Consider the following 25,666-nt stretch of genomic DNA (forward strand, 5'->3'; position numbering starts at 1 on the left):
CTCTAATGATAGAACAAGAAGCAATGGGCTTAAACTGCAGCAAGGGAGATTTAGGTTGGACATTAGGAAAAAGTTCCTAACTGTCAGGGTAGTTAAACAATGAAATAAATTGCCTAGGGAGGTTGTGGAATCTCCATCTCTGGAGCTATTTAAGAGTAGGTTAGATAAATGTCTATCAGGGATGCTCTAGACAGTATTTGGTCCTGCCATGAGGGCAGGGGACTGGACTTGATGACCTCTCGAGGTCTCTTCCAGTCCTAGAGTCTATGAATCTATGAGTACTTCATTTTTTTCCTCTTGTATGTATCACCTAGTGTTTAGTAAGACTGAATTTCATCTCCTAATAATGAACCATTCACCATTCAAGCATCTTGCACACTTCTGGACAGGACAGAGACACCACTACATGGAAGGGACTCTTGTCTGGAAGCATGTGAGCTGCTTGTGTACACAGTGCAACCAGGGACAGCTACCAATGAGTTGGTTGGCAGGGCCGTACAGCCACACTGGAGGAGCTGCCTATGCAAGGCTCTGGCTCCTGTGAGCAGTGGCTTGACATGCAGCTGCTTTTGCACTAAGGTTCCCGACAGAGCCCTGCAGCTCCACGAGTATCCGATTTATATCTGTGGGTATAGATTTTGTATCTACAGAGGGCTCTATCCATGAATAGTTAGTTTCTCTAATAGATTTTTAGGAGGAACTTTGTTGGAGGCATTTTAAAACCACAAATAAATTGTATCAACCACTTCTCCTTTTATCCATTGTTTTATTGACCTTCTCAAAAAATTCCAGTAGACTAATTTGTAAGCCCTTCAGAAGAAGAACGGCTTGTGTGTGTCCTGGGGCTTATAGGTGCTACTCCAGTACAGATACTAATAATGGATTTGAGCGGCACAATTTTCTTTATCTCTGTTTGATCACATGTTGATCCTGGTGTTCTATAATGCTGTTTCTACCAATTTACTTGGCACTTTTTGAAAGGGGGTCAATATGTAACAATGAGGACTAAATGCCTATCAAATAATAGTTTAAAAAAATAAGGAAGTCATTGGAGTTAAAAATAGAAGTCTTCAAAAATTGCATGTCTTTTGCAGTATTATTATTTATGAATCCAGCATCTCACAGAACATTAGAGATGTGTACCATGCTCCAAAAAGCTTACTGTTCAAGGTCCCAATCCTGCAAAGACTTGTGTTTCCCCCTGCATGTAGGTAGATGAGTGTTCCCCCCTAAGTTGAATGAGCCTATTCATGTGCATAAAATGAAGCACATGTAAATTTTTGCAGGACCAGAGCCTAAATAGGTAATGTGAGAGAAGTCAAAATAGTTTGTGTTTTTGATCCGTGATGATAGGCATAAGTCTTGTCAATTTCTTGACTGCATTTCAATATAACTGACTTAATTCATTTTTCCCATGTGTGCTAGTGCCTCAAAATGTGTACTCCACCAGCCTTGCTGCCTGTTGTTGTTCCTCCTAAATACAGAAAGTTCTCCTTTAAAACAGAGACGTAGGACTGAGTATGACAGACAAACAAAAAGCAAAAATAGCCAAGTAGCAGGTGTTGGTGTTCAGAGGTAGGATCCTGTTTCCTGGATATGGGACCTGAAGTCTTCATGTACAGTCTTGTCATCTTGCCATCCCTCAGCATGAACTTTGACTGAACAGTTTGTTTTATTACATGTTTAAAGTTTTAGTCTGAAATGTATGTTTACCCTAATATGCTAAACTCCTAGAGAAAGGGACTTGTAATGCAAACTGTGGAATAATCTGAATGTGCGGGTGTGTAAATGATGCCATTGATATAAAGTATCTGATCATGCGTCCTTATTTCTATAAATCAGTGTTTCCCAAACTTGGGACTCTGCTTGTGCGGGGAAAGGCCCTGGCGGGTCGGGCCAGATTGTTTACCTGCCTCATCTGCAGGTTCGGCTGATTGTCGCTCCCACTGGCTGCGGTTCACTGCTTCAGGCCAATGGGAGCTGCTGGAAGCAGTGGCTAGTACGTCCCTCAGCCCACGCCCCTTCCAGCAGCTCCCATTGGCCTGGAGCAGCAAACTGCGGCCAGTGGGAGCCACAATTGGCCAAACCTACTGATGAGGCAGGTAAACAAACTGGCCCGGCCTGCCAAGGGCTTTCCCTACACAAGCGGCATCCCAAGTTTGAGAAACAGTGCTATAAAGAATAGATTGCTATACTTTGCAGGTGTTCAGCTATGTGCTTTTGTCTGGCATTTAGCTTAGTAATAGTGATGGTTTGGCTCAGTAACAAATAGTTGCCTAATAAGCTTTGTAGAAGTCTAGATACACGCCCTGATCATGTGAGCCGTGGGCTCGTGGGACTCCCACAATGAGCTGGTACTGAGAGTGTGTGGAGTCAGGCGACGCTAAGCCTGGCTCGTGAGACAGGTTGTGGTATCTAGCACCATGAGCTTGTCCAGAGACAGCTATATGGAACACATCACCGGACACCATCAATACCACATTAAGTAATCAAGACCACTGACTAGGGAAGTAACCCACTTCCTTCCCTGAAGAGCCAAGGGATGCACCCCACCCATGTACTTATTCGTGACACTGATACTGACTTGGACTCTTTATACATTCCATGGGTGGCGTACCTGTGCCCACTTATCCGCTGACGCTTTAAAAAACCCTGCATCCCAATCTGGGTCTATGCTGGTTATGTGATATGTAATCCCTCATAACTCAAGTCGGACCCCAGATGTACAGTACCTTCCCTCTTAACTTGTCTATATTTAATTATAAACATTAACTTTAATAAAATTTTTAAATCTTTACTACTAGTCTAGTTGCAGGTAATGAGTGAAAACACTACAGCATCCACAGTTCTGCTCATTTTGCATTTTTTAAAAGATACGATTTCATTAGATCCTTTTTTTTTTTTTTTTTGGTCAGACACCTTGTCTCTACATTGTGTATCTGTTCTTTGGTATAGAAGTGTATAGTATGTGACGTAAAGATTAACTGGATTTTCCACTTTGGCCATCATTACCAGTTTAGAGAGTTTTCAGAACCAGAGGTCCATACTTAATTGCATACCTATATTTGTATGTATGGCTACATCTACACAACCACGTAAGTTGTCCTACACTATGCAACTCCAGCTACATGAGTAACGTAGCTGGAGTTGACGTACCGTAGGTTGAGTTACCATGGGGCCTAAACCGTTGGGGGTCGATGGGAGAAAATCTCCCGTTGACTTACCTTACTCTTCTCGTTGGAGGTAGAGTACAGGGGTCAGCTGGAGAGTGATCTGGAGTTGATTTGGCGGGTCTTTACTAGACCCACTAAGTCGACCGCCAGTGGATTGATCTTAGAGCATCAATCCCTGCTGTAACATAGACCTGCCTGAAATTACTACAAATCATGGATTGCATTTGCACATAGCTAGGTAGGTGCCTCAAAAAACATGTGGATCTGCGACTACCTATCTTTGATCCACTGTTACAGTAATTATTCACAAAAATGTAGGTGCACAATTTTGTACATATTTTTGTGCCATTTTAGGCTTCCTGTTTTGAAAACTTGGCTCTCAGGAGAATGTTACTCTTTGATATTTTACTTTTACTCCATTGAGATAAATAAAATATTTTAAATGATTAGCATATGTTAAATAACATGCAAATATGAAGAATTTAAATACAGATCTAAAATTTAAGGAACTAAAACTGTTCTCTTTAATACAATGCATCTGAAGAAGTGAGGTTTTTTACCCACGAAAGCTTATGCCCAAATAAATCTGTTAGTCTTTAAGGTGCCACTGGACTCCTTGTTGCTCTTTAATACAGTAATCTCACAGTTATAACTTTCTATTTCAGCTGTTTTAAAGATTAAAACTTTAAAAACATTATATTTCAGCCTCAGAAAAAGAAACAAAAAGACCCGAAGGTATGGAGTTTTGGACACCAACATAGAAAATATGGAGTTGACGCCATTAGAACAAGATGATGATGATGATACAACATTGTTTGATGCTAATCATCCTCGAAGGTTAGTGTTTAGAAGATCAGTGTACTCTTACAGGAGTGGAGGAATGAAGATGGTCAAGCAACTTCACTACATATTCGAAAATGCAGCACGCATTGTCCATACTAATTTTCAGATGAAGTAGTTGGGCCAGGAGCATCACACTTATTCAACAAATTACAATTTTACATGTGGTCAGTGGCTTTTACATGTGGTTACTTTATCTGGACTCTCAGTTTATATTCTGAAAGTCTGGTGGGCCACGTAAATGCGATAAATGTGAGCCTAAATTTAGGGACTCTTTAAAGTGGCTTAGTTTTCAGAAGTTGTGTACGTCCACAATCTTGGCTTCAACGTGAGTTGGAGATGCTAAACATAGAGACTTTAATCTACATATAGGAACCTGTTTCTAATTCAGACTTCACAGGGGTAGATAGCAGGGGAAACTGGCACAATTATTAAAAATCTAACTTTCTTGCCTTTGGGTGTATGTGCCACAATCTTCTTCCTCCCTTCTACATAGAAAAAATGTGTGGTTCACAATTCTGTGCCTAAATCTAGTGCTTGGGGTTATGTGAAGATTTTATTTTCTCTTTTGTAGTTAGAGATAGGGAAGGTAATTTAATAGGTTTTCCAGTAAATGCCAACGAGTTGGCATGATTAAAATTTTTTCAAGTGTACAAGGAGTCTAAGCTGCGCTTAGATACAAATATCCATTTTTGGCATCTGCGGCTGTAAAGTTACTTTGTACTCCTGTAAATGAGTCTTTTATAAAGCAAGGAGTAATCTGAGATGCTTTCAAGTTCTGCTTCATGAAGAGATTAAATGTTATCTCACACGCTGAGAAGTAGAGTATCTGATCTAAAAGGAATGTGTAGCTGCTGCAGGACAGCTTAAAATACTAAGATCAATCTATAAAGATGAACTATGTGTAAGCTTAAAAACTTCTCTCTCACCAACAGAAGTAGGTCCAGTAAAAAGATATTACCTCACCCACCTTGTCTTTCACATAGTGGTGAGGCAGATTGGTCTACAGCATTACATTCGACAAACAATCTGTCACATGCAGGAATTACCTTTGGAAAACAAAAGTACAGATACACATCTATTTACTGTATATATTTTTCTTTGTTTTGGCATGACTAATTTTTTTCCTCTTAGAAATCTTTTGCAGATTATATTAGATTTTCTAGATTTTTGACACTGAAGTGTATGTATCAAATGTTCTCACTATCACACTTTCTACTTTTTTAGGTCATTTTCTAAACTTCATTCACGTTCTACAGATATGCCAAAAATCCAATCCATAGCTTGAAGTTTACTGTGCACTAAAAGAAACCATCTTCTGTGCCATATTTTTTTTAAAACCTTTACTTTTCTTGTCTTTTTGGTAGTTATTAGGTTGGTTTCAAAGTCATTGTAACTATTCAAAATTTTTTTTATTTTGGTGCTTTGAATTTAGAAAGGCCTCTATTTTTATGATTGCTCTATGTGTTTTTTCTATCTTTATGGATCAAATTGCCCAATGTTAACACTTAGACTGTAAGTCTTCTAAACCAGTATGTTTATATTTAGTAAATTATTCCATTATATGATAACTAACTAATACTACTGTGTCTAATTTTGCATAGTATTCTTGTCGTTACTTTCTAGACCTAGGCATTTCTGAGATTGCTCACATCCTATAATTCGGTGGTCTTCAGCAAAGCATCTTAATTAAAAACAGTTAAAGTGCCACAAATCCTCTTAACTATGCAGCCTGTCATGAAGTACCTAAATCTAAGTGTGCAAAGCAGATTGCAGTATCTGCAGTAGAGCAGTGTATCTTTCTCCCTTGACAGAATAAATGAGGAGGAAACAGAGAAGAGAACTGCTGACACAAGTCTGTTGGAAAATCAAGGCTGCCTTCATTTTTCCATTTTGCCAGCCAAAAAGGTGTGATGTAAAGGGTGTATAAGGGCATCCTTAGCAGCCTGAGGGGTCAATATATTGCAGTACAGTGCAAAAACCAAAGGGACAAATTTGACAGTTGATTAAAGCTGAATGGGATTGTACCAAATATCTAGTCTGTTTTAATGAGATGTTCAGTACTGTGAATCATATTTGTTCCCCTTCAAAATGTACCTCTGGAACGTAGGTTGACAGTGCAGTGGCTGGAAGCTGGAACCTTCCTTCCAGCAGTTCAGAGATAATAAACTATTACATTCATAAAATAAATAATTAAAATTGTTCATTTGAAAAACTTTTTGTTATCTTTAGAAAGACAGCTGTTACCCACATTTAATTTATCTGCTTATAGAGCTATATATTCTGGCAGCTGTTAATGTAAATAAGTAACACAATGGGGAACATATCTTGCTGCTGAAGATTTTAAGAAGATGCTTCAACCACAAAATAGAACCAGCCATTTTGTTCTGAATCTAAGAAAACTAAAGAAAATGGTGGTAGTTTTGGGAACCAACCATATCCTGAATATGAAAGTAAGAGTTGTGCCTTGATGCAGTTGTTTGATACAAAGAGATTATCCATTGTAGAATTTGCACTACTACTTTGAGGTGGCATTTTTATAAGAAAATGTAATAAAATGTGACTTCTCCATGGTAAAACAATGATTATAGCACCATACTAGCAATGTCATGGAAAGTGATACAGACTTAGAAATCAGTTATATACTTCACAGTTTGAAGTACTTTAGGTGCCGCAGTTATTGGAACAGTATCAGAACCTAGGTAGAAAAGCATTTATTTCTAAAAATCTGTTGTTTTCATGTCCAAAGCAAAATTTCTTTTCAGTTTTGTCTGTCTTTAGTCCTATTTTTTTTCAAAAATACTCTTATTCTTACGTGGATTAAGGGATTTTGACCCATCTTATACTTGCTGTATTATATACCAGCATGGTGGTGATGTCATGCTCATGCTCTGTTTTGCAAATCACAGGTGCTTGCTTGAGGAGACTGCAGCTTACTGTCTGCTGTGTAGAGTTGCTATACTCCACAAGGCTGAAACCTCAAGAGCTTACTAGGTTGCAGAGTCTGAGTTCTGCAAGAATAATGATTTGAGATAGAGTAACTCTGGACAACCTAACCAAACTTAAGTTAACATAGAGCAGTGCTACTCGGACCTAAGAGCCAAATGAGCAATCGACATTACCCAAAAGAGCCACGGTAGTGTGAATTGTTTCATTTACGATATCTATCTATTAGTCTTACAGCACAATAACTGACCAAGTAGTATTATTTTATCAACTATACTTGGTTAATAACATAGTAAAAGCATCCTGATTGGTTAATAATTAAATCAGATTGTTTTAATATCATGTGTCTTTTGCGTTTTTTTTTCACACATTAAAGAGCCACTTGTGGCTCATGAGCCTCAGTCTGAGTATCACTTATCTAGAGTTTCAGTTAACCAATTTAGAAAATCATAGTTGTACTATGTACACAACACATAGCATAAATAATATCTCCAAAAGAGAATAGCCTGCTAAACGTTCATATTTAAGAAATATTAAGGTAAAAGTGTTGCAGAGAACTGAACTTGTTCTTTTATATATCTTGCAAAGGAAAGAGCTACAAAGTCCTAATTCATTATTCAGGTGCCTGGAGCCACCATCTCAGGATGAAAAGCTAGGGCAAATGGCTTCCAGGGGCTTCCAATTTCATCCAGTCAATAATATAAGAAAAGATTAATCTTGAAAATCTGTATTACTCAAAGGCTTTCTGCATTCTCTCATACTGCACAATTTATTTAACCTAGTAGAGAAATTCTCAGCCTTTGCAAAAGGTTGGTTCAGCAGCTTATTAGAACCCCTCTTTCTCCCCTTCCTTGTCTTCTCCCCCTCCCACCCCCCCTTGTGTGTGTTTTTTTTTTTTTTTATCTTGCAATGTTTTCCTCCATCGTTTGTTCAGGTAAACCATTTGAATTATCTATATACAGTAAAATTTCAAATAGTTGCTGCTAAATTAACATTGCCATTTACGCACAGTATTTTACTGTGCATTGCTGCTCAATGGTATTGTTTGGAGGGTTAGTGCAGAAATTTGAAACCTGGGTGTAGGATACTTAAAAAGTCGTTTCATGATTATAGGAGCATGTTGACTTTGGTTAGACTTTTGGTAGGTTCGTGGCAAGCACTGGTGTAATTAATTAAATCTTTTGAAACTCATCACTTTTCAGCCAGTATGTTTTAATGATTATCAGGATCTGTATCATTCTTAAAGGAATGGCAGGTAAGCATTTAAAGGCTTGGAGAGTTGATTTAGGGAGTGAGGAGAATCTTGCAGATGCCTGTAGAGAAGGCACCTGGCCATCTGGCTTACTGGTGTAATTTGACCATCTGGCATCTGACCATCTGGCTTACTGGTGTAATTTTACTTGCAAAGTTTTTTTTAATCATTGGTGCTCTTGATGTGCACAAAATTTTTCTCATAGAGATCTGCTGCAACTCCAACCTAGAATGAACAGGAAAACTTTTTTTTGATGGATAAACCCTTTTCTGTTCTACAGACTGATACTTTTTTTATTGTTTAGGTAAAAACAGATTACCACATGCCACATGTGAAATTAAAATTTATAACACAAAAGAAACAAAATTTCATATTTAAGGATGATTCTCTGGCTCTAATGTATGTAAGTGTACTTCAGAATTGCAAGAGTCTAGGGACTGACATATGATTTCATTTTGTATAGCATCTATTAACTGTCCAGAAACAAATTAGAGTTAAGTAGTTGCCTAATTTAAAATTAAAAACTGGAAGTGAACAAGAGAAATAAGAGAGAATAACTTTTTGAAAATAAATGGTGTTCCTGAGGCTAAGATTGCCTACAGGTTTTTCTAGCTCTAGCTGGGAAGAACTACAAAGGTTTAGGTGCTTTCACTATGTCAAGTTTGTGTGAAATAACTGTGGGGAGGCTGGTGCTAGATAGAAAGGGACTAAAGAAAAGGTGTGTGAGTTTGTGCATTGAGGGCTTTATGAACAAGGAGGGCAATTTGGAACTGTGTCCTGAAACAAATGGTTACACCAGTAGAGTTAGTTGAGGATGATTTGGAACTGCAGTTTGACATACATAAGTAGCCAGCCAGCGGTACTGAAACCTTATTCCCGATAACAGTCAGTTGTGGGATACTTTGATAGCTGTAGACAAATGTCATGGAGAAATAAGTGTTTTTATCTTCTTTTACAGAACAGATAAAATACAAAGCTGTAAATTGCTCCTTCAGAAAGACTTGCCACACTAGTTCTCTAAAATAACAGAACACAATATAAAACAAAACACCTGACAACTTGCCTTAGAGAATACTTGTTGGCATTCATATTACTTGCAAAAGTCCCAGAGGTTCGAATATAGCCCTCAGAGTATCCTCATCAACAAGATTTACAAGAGCAAGCATCTGCTTTGTGCAGCTGAAACATCCTCATGTGAGCCAGCCATGCTGAAGTCGTCAATCAAAGGAAAAACAAACAAACAAAAAAAGCCTTTATTACTTAAAAATAGGGCATTTCAGTAGATCATAATAGTAAACATGTTTGGATTGAAAGTAATCAGACTCAGTGTATTTGAATCTTGTGGAAACCCAATATTGGAGTTTAAAAGAAATCAGATTGACAAATCTTTGGTTCTTAAATACAATGCATACTGTGCAGTACATACTATAGAATCTTAAGTCTTTAAACTATTCTTTTTGTAAAGATAAACCTGGCATGGAGAAATAATCATACTTCAAAATGCACTGTTTCATTGTTATACAGTATAACAGATCTACGGAAGGATATTTTATGTATGAGGCAGACTCCTTTTATCAGTACCAGAAGTTATCAGGTTTTTGGACAAGTTTACCTCGTGAGAGCAAAAATATTTTAATATCTTTTTTGTTTTTAAAGATGTTTAAAAATGTATGTGTTTAAAGATTATCACCTTTGTTTCTTCTATTGCAGATAAGTATGTGCCTTTCATTGAGAAAAATTAATCTTAAATCAACAGAAAGAGGAGGTTTTGCAGGAGGAATAAGAAGCCAATATATCAACAGGGTCGGGGGGTTATTTAAATTGTGTATATTATGGTATGCTTAGTTTGTTGCAATAAATACTATAACAATTTGTTGTACCTCTTTTTGTATATACAGAAATACTCTAAATTCAGAGGGGTGTACACTAACATTCAAAACTATTTGGAAAAGAGATTCCCTTTTAAAACAGGGTATTTTCTGCTTATTTTAATTCTCTATTTGTGTACATGTATGGTATACTTTTCTATACCAATCTGGAATATGTTCACTTGTTTTTGCCAGTGTAATATTTTAAGTCCATTTAAACATCATCATCTTACGTATGCGTGAATTCTGTAGTACGGCTAGATTTTCTGTAGTTTAGCTGAGATTCTTTCCCTATCTTGAAAAAGTCTGTGCCAAACTACTGCCTCTTTTTGTTTGAAATTTTTAACTAAATGAATGTGAGTTGCTGTATGTAAACATTATTTAAACTGCCAAGTGCACCAATAAAATGTTTACAATATTCCTAATATTTTGTATGACACTTTATTGATGCAGGTTTTCAAGTTGCCTTTGATAGGATCCTAAGAAATATGGTAATGTTATGGCCATTCTAGTCAACCAGCTATGACTGATAATGGTTCCATTGGCTTCTCTAACAAATGCAATCATGCTGACGTAAAGCTGGTGTAACAGAGTGGCTAATCTGGCTCCAGGGGCCACTTTCTCAGTTAATGTAAATCAGTATAGCTACATTGACATCAGTGAAGCTACTCTGACTTCCACCCACTGAAGATCTGGTCCTTGGTATTCAAAGCCACCCAACAAAGGTAGAGCAGGAAGCCTTCATTTAAGCCTGTAATCCTTTCTTTAAGATATTCCAATAATGGAGTGGCTGATATAGGACTCAGTAAGTAAAGAGTTAAAGGAGGGTCATATAACTAATGTCAATCAACATGGTTTTATGGAAAAAAGATCCTGTCAAACTAAGTTGATGTTTTTTTTAATGAGATTACAAGCTTTGTTGATAAAGCTAATAGTGTTTATGTAGTGCCTTACAGAAATCTAAGTACGTTTGACTTGGTACTTCATGACATTTTGATTAAAAAAAAATTAAAATGATAGAAAATTAATATGGCTCACATTACATGGATTAAAAGATGGCTAACTGATAGGTCTTGAAATGTAATTGTAAACTGGGAAACAACATTGAAAGGGCTTGTTTCTAGTAGGGTCCCACAGGGATCGGTTCTTGGCCTTATGCCATTTAAAATTTTTATCAGGGACCTGAAGAAAACACAATTATCACTGAAAGTTTGCAGATGACACAGATTGGGGAAAAGGTAAATAACAAAGAAGGTAGATCATTGAGACAGAGCGATCTGGATTACTTGGTAAGCTGGGCACAAGCAAACAGTATGCATTTTAATGATTAATATAAATGTATACATCTAGGAACAATGAATGTAGGCCATACTTACAAGACTGGATCCTGGGAAGAAGTGACTCTGGGGTTTGTGGTAATGATCAGCTGAACATGAGCTCCGCTGTGGCCAAAAGGGCTAATAAGACTCCTGTGTTTATGCATCGAAGGATCATAAGTAGGAGTAAAGAGGTTATTTTATTTCTGTATTTGGCACTAGTGTGACTGCTGCTGGAATACTGTGTGCAGTTCTGATGCCCACAATTCAAGAAAAGTGTTAATAAATTGAAGAATTCAGAAAAGAGCCATGAGAATGAATAAAGGATTAGAACACATGCCTTATAGTGAAAGACTGAGCTTCTTCGTCAGTCTATTTAGCTTAACAAAGAAAAGGTTAAGAGCTGACTTGATTACAAGCTGTAAGTCTCTTCATGTGAGCAAATATTTAATAATGAGATGTGCAGTCTAGCAAAGAAAGGTATAACGTAATCCAAGGGCTGGAAGCTGAAGCAAGACAAATAAAGTGTAAACGTTTAACAGCGAGCGTAAATAACTGTTAGAATTTACCAAGGGTCATGATGGATGCTCCATCAGTGACAATTTTTAAATCAAGAGTGGATGTTTAGTCTAGAAAACCTTGTCTAGGAATTATCAGAGGAAGTCCTGTGGCCTGTTATACTGAAGGTCAGACTACATTGGTGGTGGGGGACCTACATCCCTGTGCTGGATCCAGCCCGTTGCTTAATTTCATCTGGCCTGCGGAGTGGGTTGGGGGGCTCATCCCACTCCACCTGCCCACCTGGCACTCCAGCCAGGGAGCAAGGTAGAGGTCCAGGGGCTTGCCAGCCCACAAGCACCCAACCCCACTCCCTGACTGGAGCACTGGGTGGGCAGAGCGGGCAAGCCCCTCATCCTGACCCCATTCCCCAGTAGGAGCACTGGGCAGGAGGTCAGAGCAAGTGGGAGCACAGGAGTGCCCATTTTTCCAAGGCCCCCCAATTGTCTGGGGCTCTTGGGTACGCCCCCTTGGCCCAGTGGCTAAATTACCACGGGGAGGAGGAGGGCAGGTGAGTGAGCAGCATCCCAGCGGCGGCAGAGGAATGCTCAAAAAAGGCCTGTTGCTTGGGGAGCCAGGCCCAGCGTGGGGCAGTGGGATGGGAGTCATTGCCAATGGAGAGCAGTGTTTCCTCTCGGAGCTGGGTGTGCACCTGGTGCCCCAGAGGGCCCCTGCCCAGGTGTCAATCTCTCTCCGCAAGGCCAGCTGGAGGAGGTGGGAGGGCGGTGGCCCCAATCCCTCTGACCCCTCCCCCATCATTGCCCACTCACCTGAAGTCGGGGCCCACCCAAGTCTCCCGTCCTGGCTACACCACTGGGCTGACCACTCCAGAGCAGGGAGAGTACAGCCCCTCTCGGTCCACTTCTGGGGAGGAGTCCTCTTCTCCCACCCCCCCCAACATCACAGAGATTCTGCACTCAGCTCTCGGCCCCCCAGAAATATACTGACAAACTGGGGGAAATTCAGAGAAGAGCCACACAACAGCACCAGGGGATGATGGAGCTGATTTATGATGAGAACCGCATCACAGCATCTGATCCAAAGACCGGGCTAGTCAATTTTGGATCAGACTCTTGCTTTTTACTTGTGTGTGGGCCGCGATTGATTTTTTTTTCTGTGGGTCAGTGGCCCCTGGACTACATGATCACCATAGTCCCTGCTGGCCTTGGAATCTATGACCTCATTTAAGAGCACACAAATTATGTAGCTAGCAGAGCTGAAGTCTATAATTAAAGAGTGCAGACAAACTAATTATGGCTGTCAAGCGATTAAAAAAAATCATTACGATTAATCGCACTGTTAAACAATGATAGTAATCTGCCCATATGAATAGCTATGGTGCCTCAATGTGATATGGAGATTTATTAGTCATATTTATTGAAAGCACATGAAAATAGTCAGTGTGTTTAATGGAATAAGAATGCCTGCTTTTTCTCCAATTGTTCCATTAGAGTATTTCTAGAAATCTCCATGGGGAGAAATGCTCTTCTAGTTAGACCTGGGCTGAATTTTTCAACTGAAACTTTTTTGGATGAGAGATGCAGATTTGGGTCTACTGAAATACTTGATGAATTCATGTTGATTTCAGCAAATTGTTTCAGATGGAAAGAAGGGTGAAAAAAGCAAATGTCAAAACAGTTAGTTTTGACATTTACAGAACATTTTGATGTGTTTTGGGAAGGCACTAGATTTATAAGGGAACTTAGGTGCCATTCACATAGCTGAAGATCAGGTAGGATAATGGTGATTCCACACACTTATACCCAACAGTATCCCAGGTGAGTGCCTTAATCACTAAGAAGCTATGCGGTATTTTGATGTTGAGCTGTTGCACTTTGTAGCTATATAATATGGTTACAAGATTGTCACTCTGAAACCTTTTATGTCCGTAGAGGTCAATGTGAAGTGAAAGAAACAGCTAAAATTACAGCTGAGGGCTTTCTTCATTCAGTATCACCAGGATGAATCATGACTGGGATTAGTTGTCTGTTTTCATCCAGTGTTAAAATCCGTAGCCATTTTGACTTTGTGAATTACATCTATGTAGAATACAGCTACATTAAGGCATGTAATCTGTTATGCCAAAAGTCCTAGAACAGCATTTTTCAAAGTGCGGGTTGCGACCCAGTACCGGGTGGCTCTGGTCAGCACCGCCGACCGGGATGTTAAAGGTCCCGTCAGCAGTGCTGCCCAGCTACCTGTTCTGACAGCGTGCTGCACCCCAGAAGTGGCTAGCAGCAGGTCTGACTTCGAGGCGGGGCCACGGGGCTCCACGTGCTGCCCCAGTGCTGAGCACCAGCTCCACAATCCCATTGGCGGAGTTGGGGATGGGAGGGTAGTGCCTGCCTTCCACCTAGGAGTGGACCTGCTGCTGGCTGCTTCAGGCACAGTGTGGTCCGCAGTGCCAGCACGGGCGGGAAGCCTTTCTCTGCACTTGGGCTGCACCGCTGACTGGGAGTCACTGGAGGTAAGTCCGTGCCCCAACCCTGCATCCCAATCCCCTGCCCCACCTCTGATCCCCCACCAACCCGGAACCCCTTCCTGTACCCCAAACCCATAATCCCTGACCTCACCCCAGAGTCCTGACCTCCATCATCCCAACCCCTAGTCTTAAGCCCCCCCCCGAAACCCGGAGCCGCCTCCTGCACCTCAAGTCCCTCATCCTCAGCCCCACCCCAGAGCTTGCACCCAGAGCCCTACCCCCTCCTGCACCCCAAACCTCTACCCCAGCCCAGAGCCCACTCCCACACCCTGATCCCCTCATTCCCAGCCCCACTCTGCAGCCCTCACTCCTGCACCCCAACGCTCTGACCCAGCCCTGAGCCCCTCCCAAATTCCTCATCCTCAGCTCTGTTGGGTCACGGGCATAAACAATTTTCTTCAACTGGGTCTCCAGAAAAAAAGTTTGAAAACCACTGTCCTAGACCATTGTGATATCAGAGGTAACTCAACCTATTACCACTCCTATTCTACTGCTAACCTGCATGCACCAATGTCATGGTTATATGAAGGAGATTGCGCAAATGATGGATTACCTGGCCCACCTGCCACATCCATATGTATAACTGTCATCTACACAAGTATCCCAGCACAACCTCCTAGACACAAATCAGCACAACCACCCACACAACAACACAACCAGCACCCATAATCTCAAACGCACAGAGCCACTTATGGCAGCACACACCTTGTTTGTCTCACACACTAATCCACACAACTCTCTTAGCACAACACAAGCCATACATTACAATATCACACCAAAGCCTAGAATAATTACTGGTACTTCAATGTGAAGAGATGGAAACAGCTAAAGAATGGCAGAGTGTTTTTGTTTAGAGTATCACCAACTTCAGCCATCACTGGGATTCACATTCTGCTACTATTCCATTTTTAAGTTCTCAGCAATTTTTTGGCTGTTTTACACACAGGACTTTATGAATTCTATCTGTGTGACAGCACAGGCTTCCAGCTGCTAGTATATGCCTATACAGTCATTGGGGCAGAGAGAGGGTGACTCTAAGATAGGTGGTTAGGGCTCTAACCTGGGAAGGGGGACAACTACGGTTCAGGTCTCTGCTCCAGAGTGGAGATACAAATCTGGGTATCCCACATTCCAGGTGAATGCCCTAACTGCTGAGCTGTTGGGGAGAGGGGTGGCAGCACCTGCACCCCCTCTACATTCTTTTTGTGAATGATGCCTAAGTCCTCTTGTGAATCTAGCCCTTTGTTTGCAAAGGTTACTATGTCCATACTATCAAAGTCGAGTGTCTCTCTAAATCTATTCTTAGTCAAATTACAGGGGTGATAGTAGTTTATATCTTTGGGCTTCCTTTTCATTGGCTTTTTAAAGTGAATTTAGTGCAGGGAAAGTACCAGATTGACAGCCCTGTAGCCTGAAGGCCTCTGAGCAGAATAGGATCAAGCTTCCCCACGCTGCACCATATACCATAGCGCTGACCTCTATGGTAAGGTAGTTTAAGCTTTACATGTGTTCAGCCCTTGGTATTTCTGTTGAGCCCACCAAAGGGGGTGCCCATTGTGGGCTTGGTGGTATTCTCTTGTTTGATAAAATAAATACATTGCCTACAAATAATAAGCTTGGAAGGCTTAGATTTTAATTTAGCAGACATAGATTTCACTGTGCACACACAAACGGATTAAAAAACATTTCCATTGATAACTAAAATGTATGGATAGGCAAAGTAAGAAAAATGTTGCTTGAGAATGTTATAGTTTGATTGAAGGATATTTATTTTGTATATTTTGACATGTGATGTTGATACTTTGTGTTTTAGCTGTTGCAAAGCTTTAACTTTTTGAATCTCAACATCTACTGTCATTAAATAGTTGTCTGACCATCCCATAATTTCCTGCAACTGTGGTCATTTAAATCGATAAAAATAAAAAATCAATTAAAACCCATAATTTTGTGCAATTGAAAATTTAAATCTATGATAATAGAAAAATATGCTTTAAAAACTGTTGACATTATCTACTAACATTATTTTTAAAAAATCAAAATCAAATTGTGCCAAGTTGATCTACAAAGAACTAGTCTGAGATACCCAGATTCAGTTCACAGAGATATAACCCCAAACAGCCGTTAGATAACACCTTCATTGTCAGCTGGTCTTGATTTGAACTGATTACTTAGACATGAAAGGCTTTATATCTCATTATCAATCCCCAGAAGTATTCAATTCTTTCTCTAACCGCTCTAGTTAAGATGGATTCTTCTATACTCAATCTGGTGTATTTAGAGGAGAAATCTTTTTACTTGCAAATGATGTGCTTTAGTTAACTTCAAAATAACTCTGCTACCCACACCAGCAATAACTCAATATCATTTTCAATATTCCAACCTCATCAGCTAATCAGTATTTAGGTCTGGATTCAGTAAAACACTTAATCACATACTTAAGTCCAATTTACTTCAATGGGGCTTAAACACTATTGTAGAATTGGGGTAGACTGTCAGGTTCCAGTTAGTGAGTTCAACTGTAAGAAAGTGGATGAAAGTTTATATGATGTTCTAACCACCATAACAAATGTTAATGGGAAAAGGTACAAAATGAAGACTGGGATAGTTCAAACAAAATCGTTTACTGTTGTAACTCAAGAACTTTGTTGAGATCATTTCTGGTAAACAAGAGAATTGTGGGATACCAGCTGTACTGTTGGAATGCAGCTATCTCTGGAAGTATGTAGACAGACACAATCTCCTTTCCATTTCTATTCATTGTATTTATTTACAAGCTTAAAGCAAAACAATTTAACAAACTATGGAATTTTGACTCATTTTGAGGCCGATGTATTTAAATGAAAACTTGCAATATGAAAATAGATCCATGCCCCACATTTAATATAGTTAAATAGTCAATGCTCCTTATTCAGTAAATCTGGTACTTTTGCATGAGCACAAGCGTTGGAGATTGAACAACTTCCCATTGATGTGGAACCAGATAAATACTCTGTCAATGTCATGAAATGCATCCTGAAGCATAGCTGAAAAAAGGATGGAAAAGAGCATGGAAGCCAGTATGTAATCTTGTGTGGTAACATTGGTGACTATACAGGAGTTCTTTATCTCAGCATTTTCCACCAGTCTGTCCATCGTCCCATCACAGAAGATCCAAATTATAGAAATAAACTTTGCAGGGCATCCAAAGATGAACAAAACTTTCCAGGGTCCCTCATGATTTACAGCACCAAAAGCTTTAGTTAGGTTGACAAACACCATATAAAGACCATGGTTTTGCACCCAGCACTTTTCCTGAAGCTCATGGGCTGTGAAGATTATGTCTAAAGTGCCCTGTCTAGACTGAAATCCAACTGAGACTTGGGGAGGATAGTTTCCATAAGATGAGTGTTAAGTCTATTCAATATGACCTGTGCAACAGTTCTCCCAGCAAGAGAGAGTAGAGCAATCTATGCTTATCACAGTTTGCCCTATCACTGTTATGTTTATAGAGGTGGACAAGGTTGGCATCCTTGAATACCGGTGGCACTGACTTTTGGTCCCAGATAATGCAGGGTGCCATGTGAGGTGCCTGGCAATGTGGTAGCCACCCTGCACATGTATCTTTGCTGAAATGTCATCCTGTCCAGATACTTTCCCTTGTGACATCTGCTTGATTGCTCTTATGGTCTTTCATATGATAGTGCTACTGCAAGGTCTTCTTTTTAATAGGTGTTGTGGAAGAAATGTTGGAATTGTGATTAAGAAGTTAACTGAAATGTTTCGTCATTGGGAAAGTATTTCTTTTTTGTCAGTTAAGAGTTGACTGTTGTCCAGTGTGCATATAGGCGTTATCCCATTGAACCTGTGGCCGTAGATAGCACTAAGGCCAATAAAAAAAAAGCTTTCAGTGTCTGGTCTGCTTCCAGTTGTAACTCCACCACTTTCTTTTCCCAGCACAAGATTTTCATTTTCCAAAGTCTGGGCTGGATCATATGTTTTGCTCAACGGGTACGTAGCCTTCCTGGCTTCTGGGCTTCCTTGTATGCTCGATGGGTAGCATGCAATGAGTTCAAGAGCTGACATATTTCAGGCCATTCTCATCAAATTAGTCCTGATCTTTCCTCTTAATGAAGCTGAGAACTTCAGCAGCCATAATATAGGTTGTACCTTGAAAATGTTTCCAGTCTGTCTCAACTTCCACTGAGGCTTCTATAGCTAAGGGAAATACTTCCATGAGTTTCTGTTGGAGTTCCGTTTGGTTGGTTGGTTGGTTGAAGGACTGTGTGCTGTGGCTGGCAGTTGGAGGCTGTGAGCTTCAAAGGAAGGTTTGAAAGCTAGAAGCGTCTGATAATTGGCTGAGCCTTAATCAGTGGGCAGGGCATTCACTCAGGCCAGGGCTTTATAAAGCCACGCACAGGCAACCATGGGCTGCTAACAGGGAGTTTTGCAAGAGAGGTCTCCAGGTGAAGTAGGAGCAAATACAGCATCTGTGGGGTAAGTGACTGTCTGTCTGTAGTGTGTGTGTGTTTGTGTTTGGGGGTTACTTGCTGTGTGCTGAGCTTGTGTTTGTCAGTCTGTTTGGTTGTTTGAAGGACCCTGTGCTGTGGCTGGCAGTTGGAGGCTGTGAGCTTCAAAGGAAGGTTTGAAAGCTAAAAGCCTCTGGTAATTGGCTGAGCCTTAATCAGTGGGCGGGGCATTCACTCAGGCCAGGGATTTATAAAGCCACGCACAAGCGACTAAGGAGCTTTGCTAACAGGGAGTTTCGCAAGGGAGTTTGGCAGGGGAGTGGGAAGGGAGCGGAGGTCCCTTGTCGGTCCTATCTGTGCCCCTTTAGTCCCCTTAAAACCTATAAACCAAACTACATTCAAAACCACCTTCTTTAAACCACCCTTTCATTAACTAGGAGACAATGCAGGCAGAATCCCAGTAGCAGAGTGGGGGCTATCCAATTTTTTGCACTGAGTGTAGCATGTATGATTACCTGCCCTGTGGGCAAGTGGCGTATGTATGCAGTCGGTGCAAGGAGCTCCTGGCTCTCAGAGACCATGTACAGACTTTGGAGGCCAGGGTGGTGGAACTGGAGGAGCTAAGAGAGGCAGAGAGGTATGTTGATGAGGCTTTCTGGGATACTGTAGAATTGTCCCACCTCCAGTCAGGCAGCCCCTGTGCTGTTGAGGAGGAAGAAAGGCCCAGGGAAGCAGAGCAGTCAATGGGAGCAGAGGGAAACCTTCCCATAGTTGAGACCCTCCTTCCAGATGGTGCTGGGGTTGCCTCTCGCACTGAGGTTACCTCTCCGGGGGAGGGAACTCCAGTTTCTCAGGAAAAGGCAGTGTTAGTAGTAATGGGAGATTTGAAATCATTAGAAATGTAGTAGCTGGGTTGTGTGATGACCAGGAGACCATATGGTGACTTGCCTGCCTGGTGCGAAGGTTGCGGAACTCTCGAGGCATCTAGACAGATTATGTGTAGTGCTGGGAGAGCCGGTGTCGTGGTACATGTAGTACCAATGACATTGGGAAGGGTAGAGAGATGTCTGGAAGCCAAATTTAGGCTGCTAGGAAGAGACGAAATTCAGGACCTCTATGGTGGCATTCTCAGAAATGCTCCCAGTTCCGCGCGCAGGGCCAGGTAGGCAGGCAGAGCTTCAGAGTTTCAATGCATGGATGAACGATGGTGTAGAGGAGGGGGTTTACGTTCATTGCAACTGGGGACTTTTGGATGGGGGAGCCTATACAGGAGAGATGGGCTCCACCTAAACCAAAGTGGAACCAGACTGCTGGCACTAAACATTAAAAAAGTTGTAGAGCAGTTTTAAACTAGGAGATGGGGAAAGACAACTGCTTCAGAGGAGCATGTGGATCGGACACAGACTTCTCTTAGGGAAGTCTGATGATAGAGAATCTCCAGGTTTATAGTCAGGAGCAGAGGATGGGAAGAGGATAATGTAAGGGCCAGATCACATGATAAACAGTCACATAAAAAAGAATCTGGCACATCAGAAAAGGCAGTCATAACAGCGACAAGTTTTTAAAGTGTTTGTACACAAATGCTAGAAGTATAAATAATAAGATGAGTGAACTAGAGTGCCTTGTGATAAGGAGATATTGACATAATAGCATCACAAAACCTAGTGGACTGAGAGCAATCAAGGGACAATCATTCCAGGGTACAAAATGTATTGGAAGGACGGCAGGTCATGCAGTGGGGGAGTGCACTATATGTGAAAGATGTAGATTCTATGAAGTAAAAATTTTAACAATCATGTTCCATAGAATCTCTATGGATAGAAATGTCATGCTCTATAAAACTATAACATTAGGGATCTATTATCGACCACCTGACCGGGACAGTAATAGTGATGATGAAATGCTAAGGGAATATGAGAGGCTATCAAATTAAGAACCCATAATAGTGGGGGATTTCAATTATCCCATATTGACTGGAACATTTCACTTCAGTTAGAAATGCAGAGATAAATTTCTCATACTTTAAATGACTGCTTCATGGAGCAGCTGGTACAGGAACCCACAAGGGGAGAGGCAACTCTTAGCTTTAATCCTGAGTGGAGCGCAGAAGCTGGTCAAGAGTTAACTATAGCAGGACACATTGCAAATAGTGACCATAATATACAACATTTAACATCCCTGGGTGGGAGAAACATCTACAGCCACGTTGTGGCATTTTATTTCAAAAGGGAGAACTATACAAAAATGAGGGGTTAGTTAAACAAAGTTAAAAGCATAGTGACTAAAGTGAATCCCTGCAAGCTGCATGGGTGCTTTTAAGACACCATAATAGAGGCCCAACTTCAATGTATACCCAAATTAAACAGTAAAAGAACTAAAGAAGAGCACATGTGGCTTAACAACCATGTAAAAGAAGCAGTGAGAGATAAAAAGACTTCCTTTAGTCAAGTCAAATCCTAGTGAGGCAAATGAAAATGAGCATAAACTTACCAATTAAGTGGAAGAGTGTAATAGAAAAGCCAAAGAGGAGTTTGAAGAATGGCTAGCCAACTCAAAAGGTAATAACATGTTTTTCAAGTACATCAGAAGAGGAAGCCTGCTAACAACCAGTGGGGCCCTTGCGATCGAAATACAAAGGAGCGCTTAAAGACGATAAAGTCATTGCGAAGAAACTAAATGGATTCTTGCTTCATCTTCACGGCTGAGGTTGCTAGGGAGTTCCAACCTGAGCCGGTTTTGTAGGTGACAAATCTGAGAAACTGTCACAGGCTGATGTCACAGAGGAGAGTTTGGAATTAATTGTAAACTCAACATTAACAAGTTCCGGGACCCGATGACATTCATCCAAAACTTCTGAAGAACTCAAATGTGAAGTTGCGGAACTATAACTAGGTTTGTAACCTATCCTTTATTGTACTTCGGTACCAAGACTGGAGTTAGCTAATGTTATGCCATATTTAAAAAGGGCTCTAGAGGTGATCCAGTAATACAGACCGGTAAGTCTAACGCGTGCGGGCAAATTAGTCGAAACAATAGTTAAGAATAAAATTGTCAGACACATAGAAAACATAAACTGTTGAGCAATAGTCAACATGGTTTCTGTAAAGGGAAATCGTGTCTTACTAATCTATTAGAGTTCTTTAAGGGTCAACAACCATGTGGCAAGGGGATCCAGTGGACATAGTGTACTTAGATTTCCAGAAAGCCTTCGACGAGGTCCCTCACCAAAGCTCTTACGTAAATTAAGTCTTCATGGATAAAAGGAAGGTCTTCATGACTGGAGGTTAAAGAAGAGGAACAAGAGAGTAGGAATTAATGGTAATTCTCAGATGGAGAGGAGTAACTAGTGGTGTTCCCCAAGGTCAGTCCTAGACCAATCCTATTCAATTTATTTATATGATATGGAGAAAGGGGTAAACGTGAGTGGCAAGTTTGCAGATGGTACTAAATTACTTAGAGAGTTAGACCAAAGGAGTTGTGAAAGACTTCAAAAAGATCTCACAATTAAGTGATTGGGCAACAAATGGCAAATGAAATTTAAGTGGATAAATGTAAAGTATGCCATTGGAAAATAACCCCAACTAATTACATGTGATGGGGCTAATTAGCTACAACGGTCAGGAAAGATCTTGAAGTCATCATGGATATTCTCTGAATGTCATGCGGTGCAGAGCGGGTCAAAAAGCAAACAGGATTTAGGATCGTTAAAAAGGGATTAGAGAGTAAGATGAGATTCTTATTGCCTCTTATATAATACCATGGTACGCCACATCTTGACTGTGTACAGATGTGATCTCCTCACCTCAAAAGATATTCTAGCACTAGAAAGGTTCAGAAAGGCTAAATAAATGATTAGGGGTTGGAGAGGGTCTCAATGAGAAAGATTAAAGATAGATCTCTTCGCTTGGAAAGAGGAGACTAAGGAGGGATATGATAGAGTATATAAATAATGAGCGATGTTGGAAAGTGGATAGAAAAGTTATTTACTATTCCTAATACAAGAACTAGGGGGCACCAATGAATTATTAGGCAGCAGTTTTTAAAAATGAAAGGAAGTTCTTCTTACCACAGCGCACAGTTCAACTTGAATCCTTACTGAGGAGTTATGAAGGCTAAGACTATAACAGGTTTAAAGAGAAATGGATAATTCAGGTGACTAGTCCATAAATGGCTATTGCGGATGGATAAAGAATGTGTCCCTGCCTCTGTTCATCATAATGGAGATGGTATGGCCGGAGAGAGATCACTTGATCATTGCCTATTAGGTTCACTCCCTCTGGGGCACCTGGCATTGGCCACTGTCTGTAGACAGATATTGGGCTAGATGGACCTTTGGTCTGACCCGGTACGGCCATTCTTATGTTCTTATGTTATGTTCTTATGTTCGGTCTGTTTGTCTGACTATGTTATTTGTTGATGTTTGTGCACTGGTTGCCCATATGATTGATGACATTCAGTTTTTAACTGATCAATTTACTTGTGCAGTAAATTCCTTTTGGTTTCACAATTAGCCTAAAGGAAATGGACGTACTGGACCAACCTATTCTGAGGGACGTACATGTTGATCTTAATAATTAGACAGACAACTCTCCTCTGAAGTCCATGGGGAAGTTTTGCTACCTAGGGAGTATACTGTCACAGAATACCACAATTGTTTATGAGATTACCCATTGTATGGCCAAGGCCAGCTCTGCATTTGGAATACTGTCTCACCATCTAAAGAATGATAGCGGTGTTAAAACAAGCACGAAGGGCTGGTCTACACTGCGGGGGGGAGGGGGGTTCGAACTAAGATATGCAACTTTAGCTAGGCTATTTGCGTAGTTGAAGACGAAGTATCTTAGTTCGACTCACCTGGCCGTCCTCACGGCGGTGAGTCAACTCCTGCAGCACCCCTGTCGACTGTGCTTACTCCTCCTGCCAAGGTGGAGTATGGGCATCGATTAGCGGATCGATTTATCGCATCCAGACAAGATGTGATAAATTGATCCCTGATACACTGAACACTACCCACCAATCCAGCGGGTAGTACAGACGTACCCTTAGCTAAATGTCTGTGGGACAGTTGTGTTCCCAATTCTTCTATAGGGTTGTGAGATCCATACTTACTGCCTTCAGTCTGTTTGCAAGGTCAAATGATGGGACATTACTCCCAATATCAAAATCCTTAATCATCCTTGGATCTCTGGCTCAGTTGTATCGGCCTGTGCATCTTTTTCACAAGGCCAGCTCGAGGATATTCAAAGCCCTATTTTATGGTCATCTATAGCAAGACATTCATTCTCACAGTGGCCAGTACAAATAATATAAAAATACACTGAAGTCAAGCTTGAAAGTATGTCAGATTGGACCCAGCAACTCAGAAGCAACACCCCACAACAGAGTATGGTGGCAGCAGATTTGTCATGTCTCTATTAACCACTTTGAAGCAAGTCACATTAACATTTATGTGAAAAAGTGAAGAGTGCAAAGCAAGGATACAAAAGCCTGTAATGGTCCTGGACAATCTTGTCTGTCCCACATGTAACTGTTTGTGATTCTTACATGGTTTCTGACCTTGCATATACCTACAGTGTTTTTGAAATACTCGTACATTGACAGTTGACAAACTCTATACACAATGCATGTTCAGCAGGATGGGTGCTCTTGTATGCACTTCTAGCAGAGTAAAATAAGCGTCATTCTCTCAACTTAAAAATGGCAGCTGCATATTTAATTTCCCACATACAATGCTGAAAATTCAGGCACTTGTAGTGTTTGGCCTTATTGTCTCCTCTGCCAAGAGTACAGCAAAATTTTAATCAGCTTCTGTTTGCTGGTAAGGATGTTACTTGATTTCTTGAAATATAAATTAGTTTACTAGGGAGCTTTTGGTTGTTTTGAGTTTGTAATCAATGTTAACTGAAAAGGGTGGATCAGCATACTTATTGGATCAGTAAGAATCCATAGTGTCCAAAAGATCTGATAGAGAACAAACTCTGGTTTTTGCTTGGATATTTTGGGGGGGGGGGGAAAGAGGGTGTTGTGGGGTTGTTTTTTGGTGGGCTAAGTACTTCTCTATGTGTGAAAGTATATCTCTGTTTATTCTCATTGCTCCTCATAGTTATTAATCATGATGTTCTCTGGTCCTATGTTATAGGGATTTTTATTAGAGTTTTTGTTGTTTCTGTACATTTGCTTTGAGTAACAATATTTTGTTGGTCCAAAACTGAAGATGTTTCTCAGTTTGTACTCATTTCTGATCTGGAATAAAAACTTCTCATACACAAGCAGTCCTTCCACCTGAAACTGACTATTGGGTAACCACACCATAGGCTCTTATGGAAGCAGCACAGAGACAATCAGGTGTTCACTCTCTGTACTAACATACCCATATAGCAAATACAATATAGCAAATATATAACATAACAAATATAAGACACACTGAAGTCAAACCTGAAAGCATGTCAGTGTATGTATGTAAATCAATCTCTCTCTCTCTCTCTCTCTCAAACACACACACACACACACACACACACACACACACTAGAACATGCCAAATTAAGATTGTCTATGTAATGGAATGCTAAACTATATTATACTGTTCAACGATCAGGTGATGCTATGTGTAAAATACCTTATTGAACCTAACCTTACCCATACCTAAGAAAGCATTAAAAGATCTTATGGAAGAGACATCTGGTGTATATCTTTCTGAAAACTAAGCTCTATAGTCAGTCTATATCCATATACTGAAGCCTGACCTGCTAGTAGAAGCCCTGCAACCTTCTGCATACAAGAAGTAAA

The 25,666-nt window shown here is 40.6% G+C and overlaps 1 protein-coding gene across 1 annotated transcript in view; it reads left to right on the top strand.

Moving 5' to 3' along the window:
- Nucleotides 1–10,504, top strand: part of FAM174A (family with sequence similarity 174 member A) — a 47,770-nt gene extending 37,266 nt beyond the window's left edge. The window contains exons 2-3 of the mRNA XM_075067489.1: nt 3,879–4,010; nt 9,922–10,504. Of these exons, the coding sequence (XP_074923590.1) occupies nt 3,879–4,010; nt 9,922–9,925 (136 nt within the window). The 3' untranslated portion in view covers nt 9,926–10,504. The remainder of the gene's footprint in view (nt 1–3,878; nt 4,011–9,921) is intronic.
- Nucleotides 10,505–25,666: the final 15,162 nt, after the last annotated feature.

Source organism: Chelonoidis abingdonii, chromosome 6 (genome assembly GCF_003597395.2).
Source record: "Chelonoidis abingdonii isolate Lonesome George chromosome 6, CheloAbing_2.0, whole genome shotgun sequence".
Classification (NCBI taxonomy): Eukaryota; Metazoa; Chordata; order Testudines; family Testudinidae; genus Chelonoidis; species Chelonoidis abingdonii.